Source organism: Gymnoscopelus microlampas (genome assembly GCF_963454915.1).
Source record: "Gymnoscopelus microlampas genome assembly, chromosome: 15".
NCBI lineage: Eukaryota > Metazoa > Chordata > Actinopteri > Myctophiformes > Myctophidae > Gymnoscopelus > Gymnoscopelus microlampas.
Genome location: NC_139952.1, coordinates 13,166,600 through 13,184,437, shown reverse-complemented (window position 1 = coordinate 13,184,437; position 17,838 = coordinate 13,166,600). Strand labels below are relative to the sequence as shown.

General features: G+C 42.6%; 1 protein-coding gene across 1 annotated transcript in view; it reads left to right on the top strand.

Moving 5' to 3' along the window:
* The window catches only part of csmd3b (CUB and Sushi multiple domains 3b), a gene marked incomplete at its 5' end in the record, with an annotated part of 624,567 nt that extends 609,055 nt beyond the window's left edge, over positions 1 to 15,512 (top strand). Inside the window, 7 exons of the mRNA XM_084079659.1 lie at positions 1,020 to 1,199; positions 2,470 to 2,529; positions 4,119 to 4,277; positions 10,732 to 10,868; positions 11,616 to 11,703; positions 13,002 to 13,137; positions 13,758 to 15,512. Of these exons, the coding sequence (XP_083935785.1) occupies positions 1,020 to 1,199; positions 2,470 to 2,529; positions 4,119 to 4,277; positions 10,732 to 10,868; positions 11,616 to 11,703; positions 13,002 to 13,137; positions 13,758 to 13,917 (920 nt within the window). The 3' untranslated portion in view covers positions 13,918 to 15,512. The remainder of the gene's footprint in view (positions 1 to 1,019; positions 1,200 to 2,469; positions 2,530 to 4,118; positions 4,278 to 10,731; positions 10,869 to 11,615; positions 11,704 to 13,001; positions 13,138 to 13,757) is intronic.
* Positions 15,513 to 17,838: the final 2,326 nt, after the last annotated feature.

Sequence of the window (17,838 nt, the reverse complement as noted above, 5' to 3'; positions counted from 1 at the left end):
CAGGCTTTTGGTCCATTTTTTAAAAGCATCAGTGGACTGTGGTGCTCTCAGGTGTTCGGGGAGGGAATTCCACAGGCTGTGTAGCAGAAGGCCCGGTCGCCCGTGGTGCGGAGCTTGGTGTTGTAGCGGTCAAGCGGTCAAGCATTTGATATGGTCAGCGTCAGGAAACACACGTTTTTGCCTCGCTGGTCAGGGACACTGCACACCGTCTCCCTTTCTCCCTTTAACCCATTAAGACCTGGAACTGTGTCATTTTTAGATTTGAGCAAAAAAAGCATTATTTTACACTTTGGGCTATTCAAAAATAGCAGATCTACAAGCTCATAGCGCGGCACCGAGTGCCGCGCTATGAGCTTGTAGATCTGCTATTTTTGAAAATTCGTGAAAATGTGTGCAAATCTTTGAATATATATATTTCTAAAGCGAACAGTTTTTAACTCAAATCTTTGCTTCTGGGGGGTCCCTGGAACAAAATATTTTGATGGGGGTGCGCGGCCAAATACATATCATTTTGGGGGTCCTTGACATGAAAAAGATTGAGCACCACTGATATAGAAACATTACGTTTTTCAGAAAACTGTTGAGATTTAGGAGACATGTAGAATCGGCTTCAGGTCTCAATGGGTTAAGTTGTCCAGCCTGTCTTTCTCTATATAGAAAGGAAACATATACACATACTGGACAGACAGACAGACAGACAGGTAGAGAGAGAGAGAGAGAGATACATGTACTGTACTATAGTTAGATATGTAGTTCTGCCATTAATCGCCATTAATGTTTAACAGAAGTTATACATCTATCTATAATGCGCGACCAAGTCAACCACATTGTGAAGACGTTTGTCAGTTTACTTATTTCATACTTCTTTCTCTGCCTCCATCCCTCTCCTCCAACTGTCTTATCGTTGCCCCTCTCCCTCTCCTTTTCTCTTTCCATCCGTTACGTTTCTCCTTCCTCATATGTTGTCCTATATACACTCTTTTGTCTTTGTCTGTGTTCCATTCCCCCTCCCCCTACAGCCCATGCCTGCAAGCAGCCAGAGAGTCCGCTCCATGTGGACGTGGTTGGGATGGACCTGCCCGGTTTTGGCTACACCCTGGTGTACAGCTGTCAGCCTGGCTACTTCCTGGCGGGCGGCTCCGAGCACAGGGTCTGTAAGAGTGATGGTACATGGACCGGAAAGATGCCCATATGTAGAGGTAAAATACATACTATACTGTTCCAATTCTTAGGATTGATGTGGACTTGACTTGACCCGCACGTTTTGGGGGACTTTGTGTGTGTGTGGGGTGCATTCACTGTTGCACACTGGATTGTTTATGGGTGTCATTTAACTTGAATAGAATAAAACTCTGGAGACAGTTATTTGCAGCGCACAGTTGGTGTAAAGTAACTAAGTACATTTACTGAAGTACTGTACTTAAGTACAATTTTGAGGTAATTCCAATGTTCAATACTTTTACTTCTGCTCCACTACATCTCAGAGGCAAATATTGTACTTTTACTCCACTACAATTATTTGAAAACAATCACAAGGCGTCTAACTGACTTTTGCTGCGCGGCTGCCTCTTACGAAAAGACCCGCCCCCACCTGCCTCTGATTGGCCTACCGAACGCCCCCTTCTGTGACACACGCGGCAGCAAACATATATTTTCATGCCAGTACTTTTGTACTTTTACTCAAGTAACTTTTTGAACATGGGCCTTTTATCTGTAACAGAGTATTTCTACATTGCAGTATTGATACTTTTACTTAAGTAGAAAATGTGAGTACTTTTTCCACCATCGACTTATTGTGTAATTACTAAGCTGAGTTCACACTGCCAGTTCCAAAGGCTACAAAAGACCAAGCATCGTCAGCTACACTGTCACTGAGTTACTGAAAATGTCACTCGATGACATCAAGTGTGTGTCCGAGTGTGGGGCGACAAGTATAGAATATAAAGGCTTGGGTTTAAAATGAACAGGGAACCTGTTGACGGAAATAAGTAGGTTTACCCCCATTACAAGCAGGAATTGTGTGGAGCGAGAGAGAAGGTGAGTGGAAATGGTTCAACAAGAAAAACATATAATTGACTCGTCACTGCATCGCTGGAGTGATTTTTTTTTTAAGGCAGCTCAACTTTATTGTGTAGCTTTTGTAGCGGGGTGCCAAAAAAAAGCTACAAGCGTCGGGCGTGGGTTTGGTGTCTTCATGTCAATGTGCTTTCCACTGAAAATGTCTTGTAAGGCCTCTTGCTTTGTGGCTGCTAGTGTGAACGCTGGCATCACTATAAAAGACACCCATGGGATCCTTAGAAAGCCACGGCATGTGGGTGTATGTTGATGAAGATGCGCCGAGATAAAACGTTGTCTCTCCGTTTCTGTTTCTGTTCTTCTGTGTGTGTGTGTGTGTGTGTGTGTGTGTGTGTGTGTGTGTGTGTGTGTGTGTGTGTGTGTGCGTGTGCGCGTGTGCGTGTGCGTGTCAAGCCGGAGAGAAGAAGAAGGCCGTCAAACCAGCAACAGGGACCCCGAGCCCCAAACTGAACGGTCAGTCCTTCTCTGCTCTGGTTCTGTTAATTACTGGCTCTATTCTCCTCCTCTCCACTCCAATATCCATCCTGATTTACTCTCGTTTTCCAGTACCTTACCCTTTCTCGCACTATTCCCATCCTGTTCCCGGGTGGTTCTTCTACTAGAAAGTGAACTGCAACTATCACAGGAGGAAGCCGCGCGCTAATGGCGCTGAAGGCTAATTGTTACTTGGTTGAGCGACCCGCATTTGATGAAGTATTTATAGCCTTTAACCCATTCAATCCGGGATCGCATCTCTGTCATTTAAGATTTCTTAGGGCTATTCAAAAATAGCAGATCTACAAGCTCATAGCGCGGCACCGAGTGCCGCGCTATGAGCTTGTAGATCTGCTATTTTTGAAAAATCGTGAAAATGTGTGCAAATATTTGAATATATAATATATATTTTTTTTTCTTCAAAGTTTTTATCCCACAATTTTATAACCCCTATTTTTCACCGAGTGCCAATGCCTAAGCGTGTAATCCTGGGCACTACTCTCCCTCTGCCAGCCTGGGGAGAGCCCCGAACTCAGCTCATGCTTCCTTCAACGCATGAGAAGTTAGCAGACCGCTTCTTATCAACTGACAGGGGAGAGTTTCCCCGGTTGGACGTATAGCACGTGGAAGGAACACGTTATTCCAACCAGTTCCTTTCCCCTCCATCAGGCACCCGGCTGACCAGGGGGAGGCAGTATAGTGACCAGGACTACTGCATGTTTTTGTGAGGGTATTAAACTACCCTAGGAGACACGGGGAGAACATGCAAACTCCACACAGAAAGGCGAATATATATATTTTAAAGCGAACATTTGTAACTAAAATCTTTGCTTCTGGGGGGTCCCTGGAACAAAATATTTTACAAATGTCTGTCTTTAAAAGATTTGCACATGATTTTTTGAATAGCCAAATAAATCTAAAATGACAGAGATGCGTTTCCGGATTGAATGGCTTAATACAATGCCCAGTTCTGCCCTGTTCTGCTCCGTACCAGTCTGTTGTGTTCCGTCTCGCTTTCTGCAGCAACGTTCTCCTGTGACATACAGTGCTACATTGCCCCTGGCCTGTTGGACCCTACTCTATAGTGTGTTGCCAGGAAAAGTCTTTGCGTTGAAATTACACTTGGAAGAGTTACTATTGAACTTATTGAACTTAGCAGTTCAATCTGTGGAGACTTAAGAGGACGTGAGCACAAGTTCCTTCTATTAATTTCTTACAGGGTGCATAGGAAAGTTCTTAAGTTATAGTCTTATACAATGCTATAACACCGAATGAAGGCTCTGTGCCGGAATGCGTACGTTGCTCTGTTTTGCTATCACTGCCAATTAAATAGAAGTACCTAACGGACATTTCTGTGCTGGTAATTCCTCGGACAATCTGTTCAGACCTTTGATGATATGTTTGATCCCAATTATGTATTGGTTGAAGCTAAGTTGTAACGACTGAGGCGAGACACACTGTATATGACTCTCCTCTCCTCTCCTCTCCTCTCCTCTCCTCTCCTCTCCTCTCCTCTCCTCTCCTCTCCCCTCCCCTCCCCTCCCCCTACGCTCTCCTTCTATTTATAGTTCCTGACGATGTCTTTGCTCCTAACTACATATGGAAGGGTTCTTATAATTACCGTGGGAGGAAGCAGCCCATGACTTTGAGCATCACCAGCTTCAACGCAACAACGGGAAGAGTCAACGTCACCCTCAGCAACAGCAACATGGAGCTGCTCCTATCAGGTTATGATAATGATCTATTTATACAGAATGATTTATCACACATGTCACCACAAAACATAGTTTTGCTTCTGACTCTCATTCTCAGTAAAAGTACTAAAATGTTTGAAAATAGCCGATCTACAAGCTCACAACGCGTCGCGATGCGACGCGTTGTGAGCTTGTAGATCGGCTATTTTGAAAATAGCCTAGGTATAAAATAGGGCTAAAGCGGTTAATGTATGTTTCATAACGTAATCATTTATATCTTTAAAGTAACTAGTAACTAACTAAGTTTTCAAATACTTGTAGTGGAGTGCAATATTTGCCTCTGAGATGTAGTGGAGTAGAAGTAAAAGTATTGACAATTGGAAATTCTCCAGTAAAGTAAAAAAAAATACCTCAAAATTGTACTTGACAGTACAGTACAGTACTTGAGTAAATGTACTTAGTTGCTTTACACCACTGCCTATCACTAATTAAGAATTAGACAACTTCCATGAATTATGCACGCACACGCGCGCGCGCGCACACACACACACACACACACACACACACACACACACACACACACACACACACACACACACACACACACACACACACACACACACACACACACAGACTATGTACATTGTACAATATGGTGTGTACGTTCATCTTTTTTTTTTTATTGTGAACAAATTCTACACACCTGATCCACCTGTTATCGTTAGGAGAGCATTAATGTGCCCCCAGGTGTCAGAGACGGCTCAATCAGAACGGCACATTGGCCTACAGTATGTAGTCTGTTATTGTTGGTGCCAGTGGAATAACATATGATAAGGCTGTATATACCGTGCGTATAGGAGGTTTTCTACCCCACAGCAACAGTATGAAACAATAATAATGTATGATTCATGAGGCAGTGCTGCTAGTCCACCCTAACCTGCCTTAACCCATTAAGACCTGGAACTGTGTCACTTTTAGATTTGAGCTAAAAAGCATTATTTTACACTTTGGCTATTCAAAAATAGCAGATCTACAAGCTCGTAGCGCGGCACCGAGTGCCGCGCTACGAGCTTGTAGATCTGCTATTTTTGAAAAATCGTGAAAATGTGTGCAACTCTTTGAATATATATATTTCTAAAGCGAACATTTTTAACTCAAATCGTTGCTTCTGGGGGGTCCCTGGAACAAAATATTTTGATGGGGGTCCGCGGCCAAATACATATAATTTTGGGGGTCCTTGACATGAAACAGTTTGAGCATCACTGATATAGAAACATACGTTTTTCAGGAAACTGTTGGGATTTAGGAGACATGTAGAATCGGCTTCAGGTCTCAATGGGTTAATGAGGTAATGAGTGCAGAAATATGTACGTATTTAAACCTCGACAACGTGCTCCCAATGCTGTCGAGTAAACACACTTACAGTACTAGGAATGGTTAGAGCTGCTATAATCTCTCAAGAACAGATTCAGAGCTGCGCTTGAATCTGTTCGGGAGCCCCGTTGAGAACCTATGCACATTGGCTACAAGTGGGCGGGCCTCCAGATCAGGAAGCAGGCCGCGCTTTACCCAATCAAATGTAGTGGGTGTGATTTACATCTGTGCGGCTCGCTTCCCACTGGAAACAAAACCCATTTAACGATAGCGTCCTCGAAGTCGACAAAACCACGGAAAGTTAGTAACATTTTAACTTGCTCTTTCATCATAGAAACAAGTGGGCTTATCACCAAAACGATCCATGTTCTTTGGCAGAAATGGTTTTAGTGTTCCGTGGAGAAATATTGTTAGTGGGAATGAAAACATAGGCGCACCACCGGAAGTGGTGCGCCTATGCTGCTCCCAGAGTCAAATCAAAGGTAAAAAAAAACAGCAGAGGGTGCAGTTTTTCCTTTTTTTTGACGATGGGTTCCCAGATTGGAGCTGCTATTATGTCACTGTACTATAATACACATGCACGCACGTGTGAGCAGTGGTGGGAAAATTATCACTGCAATGTAGAAATACTCTGTTACAAGTAAAAGTCCAGAATTCAAACTTTGCTTGAGTAATAGTACAAAATGTACTTAAAGGAGGAGTTCACCCAAAAAATGACTTATTTTCTATCAATTGCACACCCCATAAAGCCTTGAATCCATGGATTTATTTTTGTTTTTGTCGCATTCCTAAGCTAATAATTTGATTCCCGTCTCCTACCGGCTAATGTATCCGGTAGGAGACACAAAGTAGATTATTTGTGTCTCCTACCGGATACACACCCGGTCATAAAATGATTGGCTTAGGAATGCCACAAAAACAAAAATAAATCCATGAATTCAAGGCTTCATGGGGTGTGCAATTGATAGAAAATGTGTCATTTTTTGGTGAACTCCTCCTTTAAAGTACCAAAAGTAAAAGTACCCCTTATGCAGAATGTCCCATTTCACAAGTTTTCACAAGTAAGAAAAAAGAGAACTTTTGAATATAGCAGATCTACAAGCTCACAGTGAGCTTGCAGATCTGCTGGCCGAAATGTATAGGCTGAAGTGGTTGCTGTATGTTTTGTAATGATATTCAAAATCTACAAAGTAACTAGTCACTAAAGTCAAATAATTGTATTGTGGAGTAAAATTACAATATTTGCCTCTGAGATCGAGTGGAGTAGAAGTAAAAGTGTTGAAAATTTGACTCCAGTAAAGTAAAGGTACCTCAAAATTGTACCTATAAGTACAGTACTTGAGTTAATGTACTTAGTTACTTTCCACCACTGCGTGTGAGCAAGCGCACACATGATCCCACAGCTGTATTAGCAGCCTCTATTAATATAAGACTCTATTAACCCATTGAGACCTGAAACCGATTCTACATGTCTCCTAAATCTCAACAGTTTTCTGAAAAACGTATGTTTCTATGTCAGTGGTGCTCGATCTTTTTCATGTCAAGGACCCCCAAAATTATATGTATTTGGCCGCGGACCCCCATCAAAATATTTTGTTCCAGGGACCCCCCAGAAGCAAAGATTTGAGTTAAAAATGTTTGCTTTAAAAATATATATATTCAAAGATTTGCACACATTTTCACGATTTTTCAAAAATAGCAGATATACAAGCTCGTAGCGCGGCACTCGGTGCCGCGCTACGAGCTTGTATATCTGCTATTTTTGAATAGCCAAAAGTGTAAAATAATGCTTTTTTAGCTCAAATCTAAAAATGACACAGTTCCAGGTCTTAATGGGTTGAGACACAAATCCCAGTCTGGGTTTGGTTCCCAGGGGCGGGGCGTGTGGGAGCACACAAGCACTGTATCACACAACCAAGCAGTTAGCTGACTTTTAACATCTGTCCTGAGGTCCAACTCGGGCTTTAGATCAATAACGTCCGAGGCAGGCAGTGTTCACGCCGACCCAAACGGTCTTTAGAATTTAATTTTAAGAGATCACTCCTTCACCGGGCGGCAGAGTAAATGAAAACGAATATAAAGAGTAGTTAGGTCGAACACCGGTCTCTACGCGGTCAGACCCCACCGTCTACGTGATGGAGCCTCTGAATCATAAGTCAGCATGTCTGTTTTTTTTTGCCAGAGAAAATCCTTTTGTAAGCCTCTGATAGGCTCTATGAACAGCAGCCATATTGGACAGAAATTGGGCCCCTTCCTGGCGTCCTTCACAGGTGTTACCAATGACACTAACGAAGGCTCTGTTCCATTTAGTGTAGCACAGTGGTTCTCAAACTTTTTTAATTTAAAGGACCCCCATAACTCTGAGAGTGTACAAATGGAACCAAATGGACCCGGGAGGGTCCATTTGGTTCCATTTGTACACTCTCAGAGTTACACCCTCTCAAGGAACCAGGAGGGTCCCTGGACCGGTTACATGGCGGCTTTCCGACATGTCGCCTTTCCGACGTTAACGAACCCTATACCTAACCCTCACCCTAACCCTAACCGCACGCGGAAGCCACTAGTCGGAGTGGCGAGATGTCGGCATGGAAGACGATTACCCCCTGGACCACACTTGTATTTCTAGTGAGCCAACATGCACAATATCAGCACCCTGACTCTGTTTGACCGGAATGGAACAGAGCCTTCATTAGTATCATTGGTAACACCTGTGGAGGAAATAAGAAGAGGCCCAATTTCTTTCCAATATGGCTGCTGTGCATAGAGCCTATTGCCTTGGCCCGCAACGGACGTCTGTGGTTGGTTCGTGGTTGGTCTAAGGCGATGCGTGGTTGGTCAATGAATAAGTCTGTTTGATATTGGTTTCTGTCTTAGGGGCAGGGGTGGGCAACTTTGATGATGGAGAGGGCCACTATATTTTCCACATTCACTCCAGAGGGCCACATTGCATATACTGTCGGGCCATTCTATGTCACACAATAGTAGCAAAACTAGCCGATCTACAAGCTCAAACGTTTTGAGCTTGTAGATCGGCTATTTTTGCTATTTTTTTTATTGTAATCCTGATATTTTTTTTTTGTGCTATTTTTTAATTGGAATCCTGAAAAGCAACATTTGTATTTAATTTCAAATGCGTTTAGTTATACTTGTGTTAACTTTATGAACTTAAATACAAATGCATGCAACTGTAAAGGTCATTACACACGATTATGCGAATATACGCAAAATTCTCTCGTTCCGAATGAATAAAAGACGCTTTTTTCGCTTCGTTTTTTCGCTCCGTGGAAGCTTGCATTGACTTTATAAGTTTAAAAAAAAAAAAAACATATTATTCGCATGAAAAAAATCGTCCCTGGTGTGTAAGGGCCCTAACAGCTGAAATCAATAATATATCAGTATTCCGATATTAACCTGCGGGCTGCATTAAGTGAAGGTGGGGGCCGCATGTGGCCCCCGGGCCGCCAATTGCCCATGTATGGCTTTTCAATATGCACCTGCACCAGACGATAGATAGCTATCTATCTAATCATCTGACTACTGCAATGCTAGGTCGGTAAATTGTCTGACATTAAGTTGGGATAGATTATTTTGTTGGGTCATTATAAAAGCCTTGAAGACTATAGTTTTTATGAGAATAGTCGACCAATATCTGTGATCAGAGTTCAGCTGATCGTTTCACCGTTTGAGCAGTGGTGGAAAAAGTACTCAAATTCTTCACTTAAGTAAAAGCACCAATACTGCAGTATAAAGATACTCTGTTACAAGTAAAAGTCCAGAATTAAAAATTTACTTGAGTAAAAGTACAAAAGTATTGGCATCAAAATGTACTTAAAGTACCAAAAGTAAAAGTACTAAATATTTGAAAATAGCCGATCTACAAGCTCACAACGCGTCGCGATGCGACGCGTTGTGAGCTTGTAGATCTGCTATTTTCAAATTGCCTAGGTTTAAAATAGGTTTAAAGTGGTTAATGTATGTTTCATTATATCATAATTTATATCTGAAAAGTAACTAGTAACTAAAGTTTTCAACTAAATGTAGTGGAGTAAAAGTACAATATTTGCCTCTGAGATGTAGTGGAGTAGAAGTAAAAGTATTGGAAATTGGAAATACTCAAGTAAAGTACAAATACCTCAAATTGTACTTAAGTACAGTACTTAAGTAAATGTACTTAGTTACTTTCCACCACTGCGTTTGAGGACACACATTGACTCGCTTGCTTTGCTATCACACTCATGCCCATGCTTTGAAGTTTTTGAAGTTGATACAGAAGGTTATAGACATTATAAAACAGCTCATATAAACACAATTTTGGTTGCTCGTTTGGCTCCTATTGTCCTTTATTCTTCCCTTTTCAATTATCAGGTAAGGTTACCCCAGCCTAAATTATATTGCCATCTATGTGGCCCTGGAAAGCAACATGTGACGTCTAGGGAAAACCCACCGAGACAAACCTCTTTACATTAGCATTCCCCTCCTCTCCATTGTGTTGGAGACAGGTGCAGTAGTGTAAAGTAACTTAAGTACATTTACTCAAGTACTGCTCCTTCAGTATAATATTTTGGTATTTTTTACTTTACTTGAGTATTTCCAATTGTCTGTACTTTTACTTCTACTCCACTACATCTCAGAGGCAAATAAATATTGTACTTTTACTCCACTACAATTATTTGAAAACTTTAGTTACTTTGTAGATTTTGTTACTTTGTAACAAAATCTACAAAGTAGTTACTTTGTAGACAAAACATACATTAACCACTTCAGCCCTATATACATTTCGGCCATTTGAAAATAGCCGATCTACAAGCTCACGATGCGTCGCATCGCGACGCATCCTGAGCTTGTAGATCGGCTATTTTCAAAGATTTGTATACATTCGAAAACTTGAAATGGGACATTCTGCATACAGAGTACTTGTACTTTTGGTACTTTAAGTACATTTTGATGCCAATACGTTTGCACTTTTACTCAAGTACATTTTTGAATTCCGGAATTTGACTTGTAACGGAACATTTCTATATTGCAGCGTTGATACTTTTTTACTTAAGTAGAACATTTTGAGTCGATTTTCCACCACTGACCAGGCGTGTGTGTTGTCATCTCTCCCCTCCAGGAGTGTACAAGGCCTCCGAGGCCAGGCTCTTACTGCTGATGTACCAGGTGAATCACCTGAACCAGGGAAACCAGCTGAAGGACTCGGTCGTCTCTCCGACCAAGATCACCGATGACTCCTGGACCATGGACGGATTCGTAAGTCTCTGTGGTCACACAGAGCTCAAAAGCCATGGGTTTATCAGGAAATATAATGAATAATTAAATGTTAACACACTAAGACCGGGAACGCCTCTGTGTCATTTTTTAGATTTGAGCTAAAAAAGCGTTATTTTACACTTTGGCTATTCAAAAATAGCAGATCTACAAGCTCATAGCGCGGCACCGAGTGCCGCGCTATGAGCTTGTAGATCTGCTATTTTTGAAAAGTCATGAAAATGTGTGCAAATCTTTGAATATATATTTTTTTAAAGCGAACATTTGTAACTCAAATCTTTGCTTCTGCGGGTCCTTGGAACAAAATATTTTGCTGGAACAAAATATTTTGAGATGGGGGGTCCGCGGCCAAATACATACAAATTCATTTTGGGGGTCCTTGACATGAAAAAGTTTGAGCTACATCTTTGAGACATCTTTGAGGGGTAAAGCCCAGGTTGACTTAACATTGCCCAAAACAAACATGTCTGCGCTACTATGCCACGCCCCCCGTGGTGACGACGCGTTGGCACGCTTAATATATCACAGTACAGTACACAGTATCAAAAAACTGGGTTTAGAAGACTTTTTGTAGAATCGGCCTCAGGTCTTGATGGGTTAAATATCAAATATTAAAACAAGACTTGTGACAATACCTCTTTCCCTTTTCTTCCTTCCCGTTTGTCTCTCTCTTTCTCCCTCTACCCCTCCCTCTCTGCACACCGCATCTCCCTCCTCCTCCTCCTCCAGGTGTCGGCTGAGCCTGATGGCTCTAGTTATGTATTCCAGGGTTTCATCCAGGGCAAAGATTATGGACAATTTGGACTGCAAAGATTAGGTGATTACACTCTAATTACGCTACGCTCACCCGATATGCTAACGGAACCAAAAGCTTTGTAACAATGTCAAGTTTGCACTGAATACAGGACACAGTGGGTACAAAGCATACTACACAATGTTATACATGTTTTACATATTTTATTTATGTTTTTTATACTAGCAGACAATGGGCAATTCAGGCCATACAGATGTTACATGTATTCAAGTACTGTACAATTTTGAGGTATTTTTTACTTTACTGGAGTATTTCCAATTTTCAGTAGTTTTATTTCTACTCCACTACGTCTCAGAGGCATTTTTTTTACTCCACTACAATTATTTCAAAACTGAAGTTGCTAGTTACTTTGTAGATTTAAATTATTATTACAAAACATACTGTCGTGATGCGACACATTGTGAGCTTGTAGATCTGCTATTTTCAAAAGATTTGTATACATTTGAAAGCTTGAAATGGGACATTCTGCATAATGAGTACTTTTACTTTTGGTACTTTAAGTACATTTTGAATTCCAGACTTTTACCCGGAACAGAGTATTTCTACATTGCAGTTTTGATACTTTTACTTAAGTAAAACATTTGAGTACTTTGTTCCACCACTGCTACTGCTGCAGCTAGTACATGTCATAGAAACCATGCAACATCACCAAAGCAACAAAATACCTGCTTCATAATGATACTGAACGCACACAAGGGTAGGCATTAATTACAAGTAAAGAAAGGTAACGTCCACACACAGTATATTGCTTTCCCATCATGTCTTATTAGCCCCCGTTCAAATAAACAATATTTTATACAGGCGGGGCGTCATACAGTACTACTGATGTCATAAATCACTGACATCACACACTAGCCACATAATAGCTACATGAAGTCAGAGATCCAAGTTGAAGCCACGCCATTTTCAGACCCTGTCTTGTCTTTAATAGTCCAGCACCGGATTTATCAAGAATTATGGGGATGTGCAATAACTATCTCTTTTCAATTAGGCATTAATTACCACCCTCACTTCGGTCGTTACCAAATCTAATTAAAAACTGTAAATCATTTGCTAATAATGATAGAGTATGCATTTTCTGTTATGGCATGAGTTTGATATCCCAACCTCCTTTTTGTGCTGTAATTTGTGCATGTGTGCATTCCTGTGTGTGTGTGTGTGTGTGTGTGTGTGTGTGTGTGTGTGTGTGTGTGTGTGTGTGTGTGTGTGTGTGTGTGTGTGTGTGTGTGTGTGTGTGTGTGTGTGTGTGTGTGTGTGTGCGTGCGCGTGTGCGCGTGTGCATTCCTCCTTGTGTATTCCAGGTCTGAATATGTCAGAGAGTCAGAACTTAACTCCTCCCCCGCTCGGTACCAACAGCAGTTCTGTGGCTATCGCTATTCTGGTGCCTTTTTTTGCTCTGATTTTCACGGGTTTTGGCTTCTATCTCTACAAACAAAGGTATGATTTACGGCGTATCGTCTTACAAATATTGCAACCCAGTGCGTTTGTCCTGACTGTTGGATTATGTAGTTTAGTATGTGGGTAGTATGGAGTCATTTGGGGCGTGCATTTCCAACTTGCATCGTTCCCGAGGAGGCCGGCGCCCAACGGGCACCAGTCTAGTATTGTAAAAATTCTTAACGTCCTTCCTTTAATCCTGACTTTAATCTTTAGTCTGTCTTCTGTAGATCCATTCTGAAGTGGTTATACGGCAGCTAAATATCATTTTCACAATATATTACTCCACTACTCAAAAAGTTGACTTGTAAAATACTGTAGCCTACTATAATCAGGGTTGCCAGATCTGCTTATTATAATTTCCCCGCAAGATTTTATTTGAAAATAGCCGATCTACAAGCTCACAACGCGTTGCATCGCGACGCGTTGTGAGCTTGTAGATCTGCTATTTTCAAATAGCTGATGTACATGTTAAAGTGCTCATGTGGCCCATAGTGTCTTCTTTTGGGCTGGTTTTCCTAGACCTGGTTGCTTGTTTCTCCCACAGAATCTGGCAACACCGACTATAATAGTAACCTTTATAATAAATACAGTGTATCTCTTTTCTGTTATTTCCACAGAACCACTCCCAAGACACAGTACACGGGCTGCTCGGTTCACGAAAACAACAACGGCCAAGCCGCCTTCGAGAACCCCATGTACAACACCAACGCCAAGGCCGTGGAGGGGAAGGCCGTCCGATTCGACCCAAATCTCAACACCGTCTGCACCATGGTCTAAGGCTTGGACGACGTCTGACTCTAACCCCTACCTGAAGGATATCTAACCCTAAACTGGGCCAACGACGGGCTATGGAGGGGAAAGCCGGTGCGCTTTCACCCGGACCAGCCAGCAACATGGTCTAAGGATGGGTTAGGCAAGACCCTCAACCCAGCCTAAGACTCAGTCTTGCCCAGTGGAATGGAAGGGTATCCACTTCAAACCAAATCTTGTCTTTACAGTGGTCTATGGATGGGCTTAACCCAATACTAAAGACTTGAGATATCTTTAACTTTGACACGAGACTGGCCCAAAGGCTTTGGAGACGAGCGTACAAGTGTTCTTTTCGACCCAAACGTCAACACAGTCTTCTTATTGGTCTAACGCGGGGTCTATCCGGACTATATTTCAAACTAAACTCTTATTATCTAACCCCCAAGACACGGGTCAGGGCTTTGGGGGTGTCTCTTGAACCTGATCTCAATCAGTTTACTTTACTCACACGGTTTTGTATCCACAGAAGAATTTAAGCATAGGTCAACACACAATGGCTGTTTTTTTATATTTTATGGACACACAACGCAGCCTCCACAACAGTCCCTGCAGACTGTAGCTGTGACGTCATGAAGGAAAGGAAAAAAACAGTAGTCTGTACCACAAATCAAGGCCGGAGCCTCCTAACCTTACTAACCTTTATCCAACAGCCGATTCAGCACCGATGGCCCGAAGCCGATCTCTAATCTGACTCTAACCGTGACACAAACATTTCACATTAATCCATTATTTAACCCAAGTCATAGAGTCTCTATTGACGATAAGAGAGCCTGTTCTGCGAGACAGATTGCATTAGATGTCACCCGTTTTGTGAATATCGTGGCGGAAAAAGGAGAAAGCTTGTTTGGCCCCAGTCTCAGTACTGTGATCCTCACACCTGCCCTGGAGGGAGAGGACATTACTGGTATCAGTGGTCTGACCGTGGGGACATACAGTATTATGCAGACAAATCACCACAACAAAACGGGCGGATTCTACCCATGCCGTTTTGCCTCTCCAATCGCTAACGAGAACGAGTCTCGCCACGAGGTCCCGGAACGTCCTCGGCATCACGGCCGCCACGACGGTGCGGCCAGTGGATCAGAACTCTGACACACGGAGTGGATGGTACGAACGGGGACACAGCGGTGAAGAACAGGGTACAGTTTGGACCTGTATGGGTTTTTTTACACTGGTAGTAACAGACTGTAGTACTCATTATGGCAGACCGCCAGTAAACCGTGACCACGGACCACATGTAATCCGGAGTGGGGCCCTCTTACAGTAAGACAACTCCTTAACCCTGTTACCATAACAACCAGAGGAGACAACCTCCTCAATTGTCTCCATGACAACCCCCGAGTCTGACTACACCGCTCTCTGCTCCCTTTTATGTTATTTTCTGAGGGGACTGAAGGTGGCAGAGAGTAGAGAAAGAGCCTTTTGAAAGGGAACGGTGCTCAAAGCACGACAGACAGAAGTGTAACTCTGACTGAAGTGAGATCAGAGAGAAAAAAACAAACTAAACTCTATTACAGAACAGATGAGTGGAGTGGGAGACTGACTAAGCCTCATCTAATGGATTAGCTCAACTCCTTGCCTCTCGTCCTCAGTAGATAAGAGCGCCGACCGAGGAGATATCGACACCTCTGATGGAGGCCGAGGCAACACCAAACATGCTGCAAGTGAATAGGAATTAATCAATTGGGCGGGGGGGGGGGGGGGGGAGCAGGATTTGTTCCAACCCTAAATAAACCATTTAACCCTTTAAGACCTGAGGCGATTCTTTAAAAAAAATCTAAATTCTAACAGTTTTTGGAAAAAAAATCTAAAAAAAAATGTTTTCAAACTTTTTCAAAAATAGCAGATCTACAAGCTCATAGCGCGGCACTCGGTGCCGCGCTATGAGCTTGTATATCTGCTATTTTTGAATAGCCAAAGACATCTAAAGTGACACAGAAGCGTTCCAGGTATCAATGGGTTAAGGGAGAACGTAAGGTCCCTCCCCCCCCACAAAAATGAAAGAAAAAAAAAAGAACGGCTCAGAACTTCATTGACCGTACAGACAAACTATACACCACCTGATGCAAATACGATGTGTCTTGGACCCCTTGTGGAATTCTACATTCCGAGGACATAGATAGCCGGACTGGATTCTGAGGTCTGTGGACAGACACATGAGGAAATAGACTCTGAAGAACCGCAGCAGAGGAGAGCTCTGGTACAAAAAAGCACATTAAACAGGAACACTACCCTGTCTACTGACGGAGAGATAGACTGCAAGACGGACAGATAAGAAAGGTTAGAGAGCCAGAAAAACAAGCAGGCGGAACAACAGATAGACACGAAAGACGACAGGTAGAGACGTCCGCCCCGACTAAAGGTTTAACGGAGGGGACACAAAAAAGGCAATTAAAAGAAGCGCATAGGGACACGAGGTTATGGCGACGAGGAGACAGACGGAGAGGCCGATGCAAAGAGCTACGCGGAGACAGGAAGACAAGGGCGGCTGACAGACTAGCTAAAGAAAGACACGGCAGTGCGAAACAACAGAGAGGGACGTTTTTCACAGAATGGCAGGCTAATAGAACGATATTATTGGGCCATAATCTTATGTTGTGGGCTTCAATTTGGATTTAATTGTCCTATTCTGCAGTCTCAGTCTCTGCTGTGTCAGACGGACAGACACTCCAACTGACAGTCACAGACAGACCGACTAACAGACGTTACAGAGAGCCAGACAGATGCATTAGACAGGCTGTCAGACAGGCCTACAGACGGAGAGAGATAGAGACTAGGCTAAAAGACGGGGTTTTAATCGCCCTACGACGTGGACTCTGCGCCACTGTTTATTCTGCACTCTGCGAGTGCTTCTCTCCTTTGTTTGTTATTGCCGCAGAATCTTCTGTTCTGTAAATCTACTTGCATATATATAAATATATATATATATACAGGAGCATTCACCACCTATATTTTTGTGCTATATATTTACCACGGGGGAGGGGCCGACGGGGAAAGACAGATTATATCAAAGAGTTTTTTGAGAAAAAAAGAAGAAGAAGAAAAAAAGAACAAAATGTCAGAATAAAAGATATTCCAACTGTGTGCTGTTTGCAGAAATCACAGCATCATTCATCGGTTCCTTTGTAACATGACGTCGTTTTTGTTTTTATTTCTCGTGTAACACGTACAGTTCCTCACACCAGTTCCTCGTCATCGACGGTCTTTCCCATTGGGGCAATCATAAGTGTTGTCGGTGTTATTGTTTTTTTGGGGTGCGAGGTTTGCCAGCGAGGGTCATACTGTGTTTCAGCAAGCACTCATTGCAGGCGTGTTATTTCCGAAAGCGTCGATGGGTTCAGTTTGGCTAGATTGTACTACAAATGTACCAACACATGTTGGTGTTCTCTCTCTTAGTGTAAATGTGAAACGATGTCCTCTATAACATCGCCATGGTGAGACGACCAGCGTCGTTAAAGATCAGTCGGCCCAGATTCATTATAAGCCACATTTTATGGAGCTGGATTTCAGAGGCAAGATGGCTGCCTCTGAAACTTACAGCGTTAAAGCCCGGAGATATAATGTCAGATTTTAATGTTCGAGTTTGTCATATCGAAGAAAGGCATCACTTCTGTCATGGCAACGGTGAAAACACAAACGTGAGGTCCCAGTGGAGAGACCCGTAACTCGCCAAATTATTGTCTAACAGAAGCTTTGGTTTTTTAGACAGCCAAGACAAGGTTATGCTATTTCTCACAAGGCCACAATAAAAACCCAACTTTTTAAGTAATATGGATCAATGCAAGGCAATCAACAGGGACGAGGAAGGCGACTGTAGCTATAAGGATCACAGGTATAATGAAAAGATGCTGTTGGACGTCATTGTTGTGGTCGAGTTGTCTGAAAATG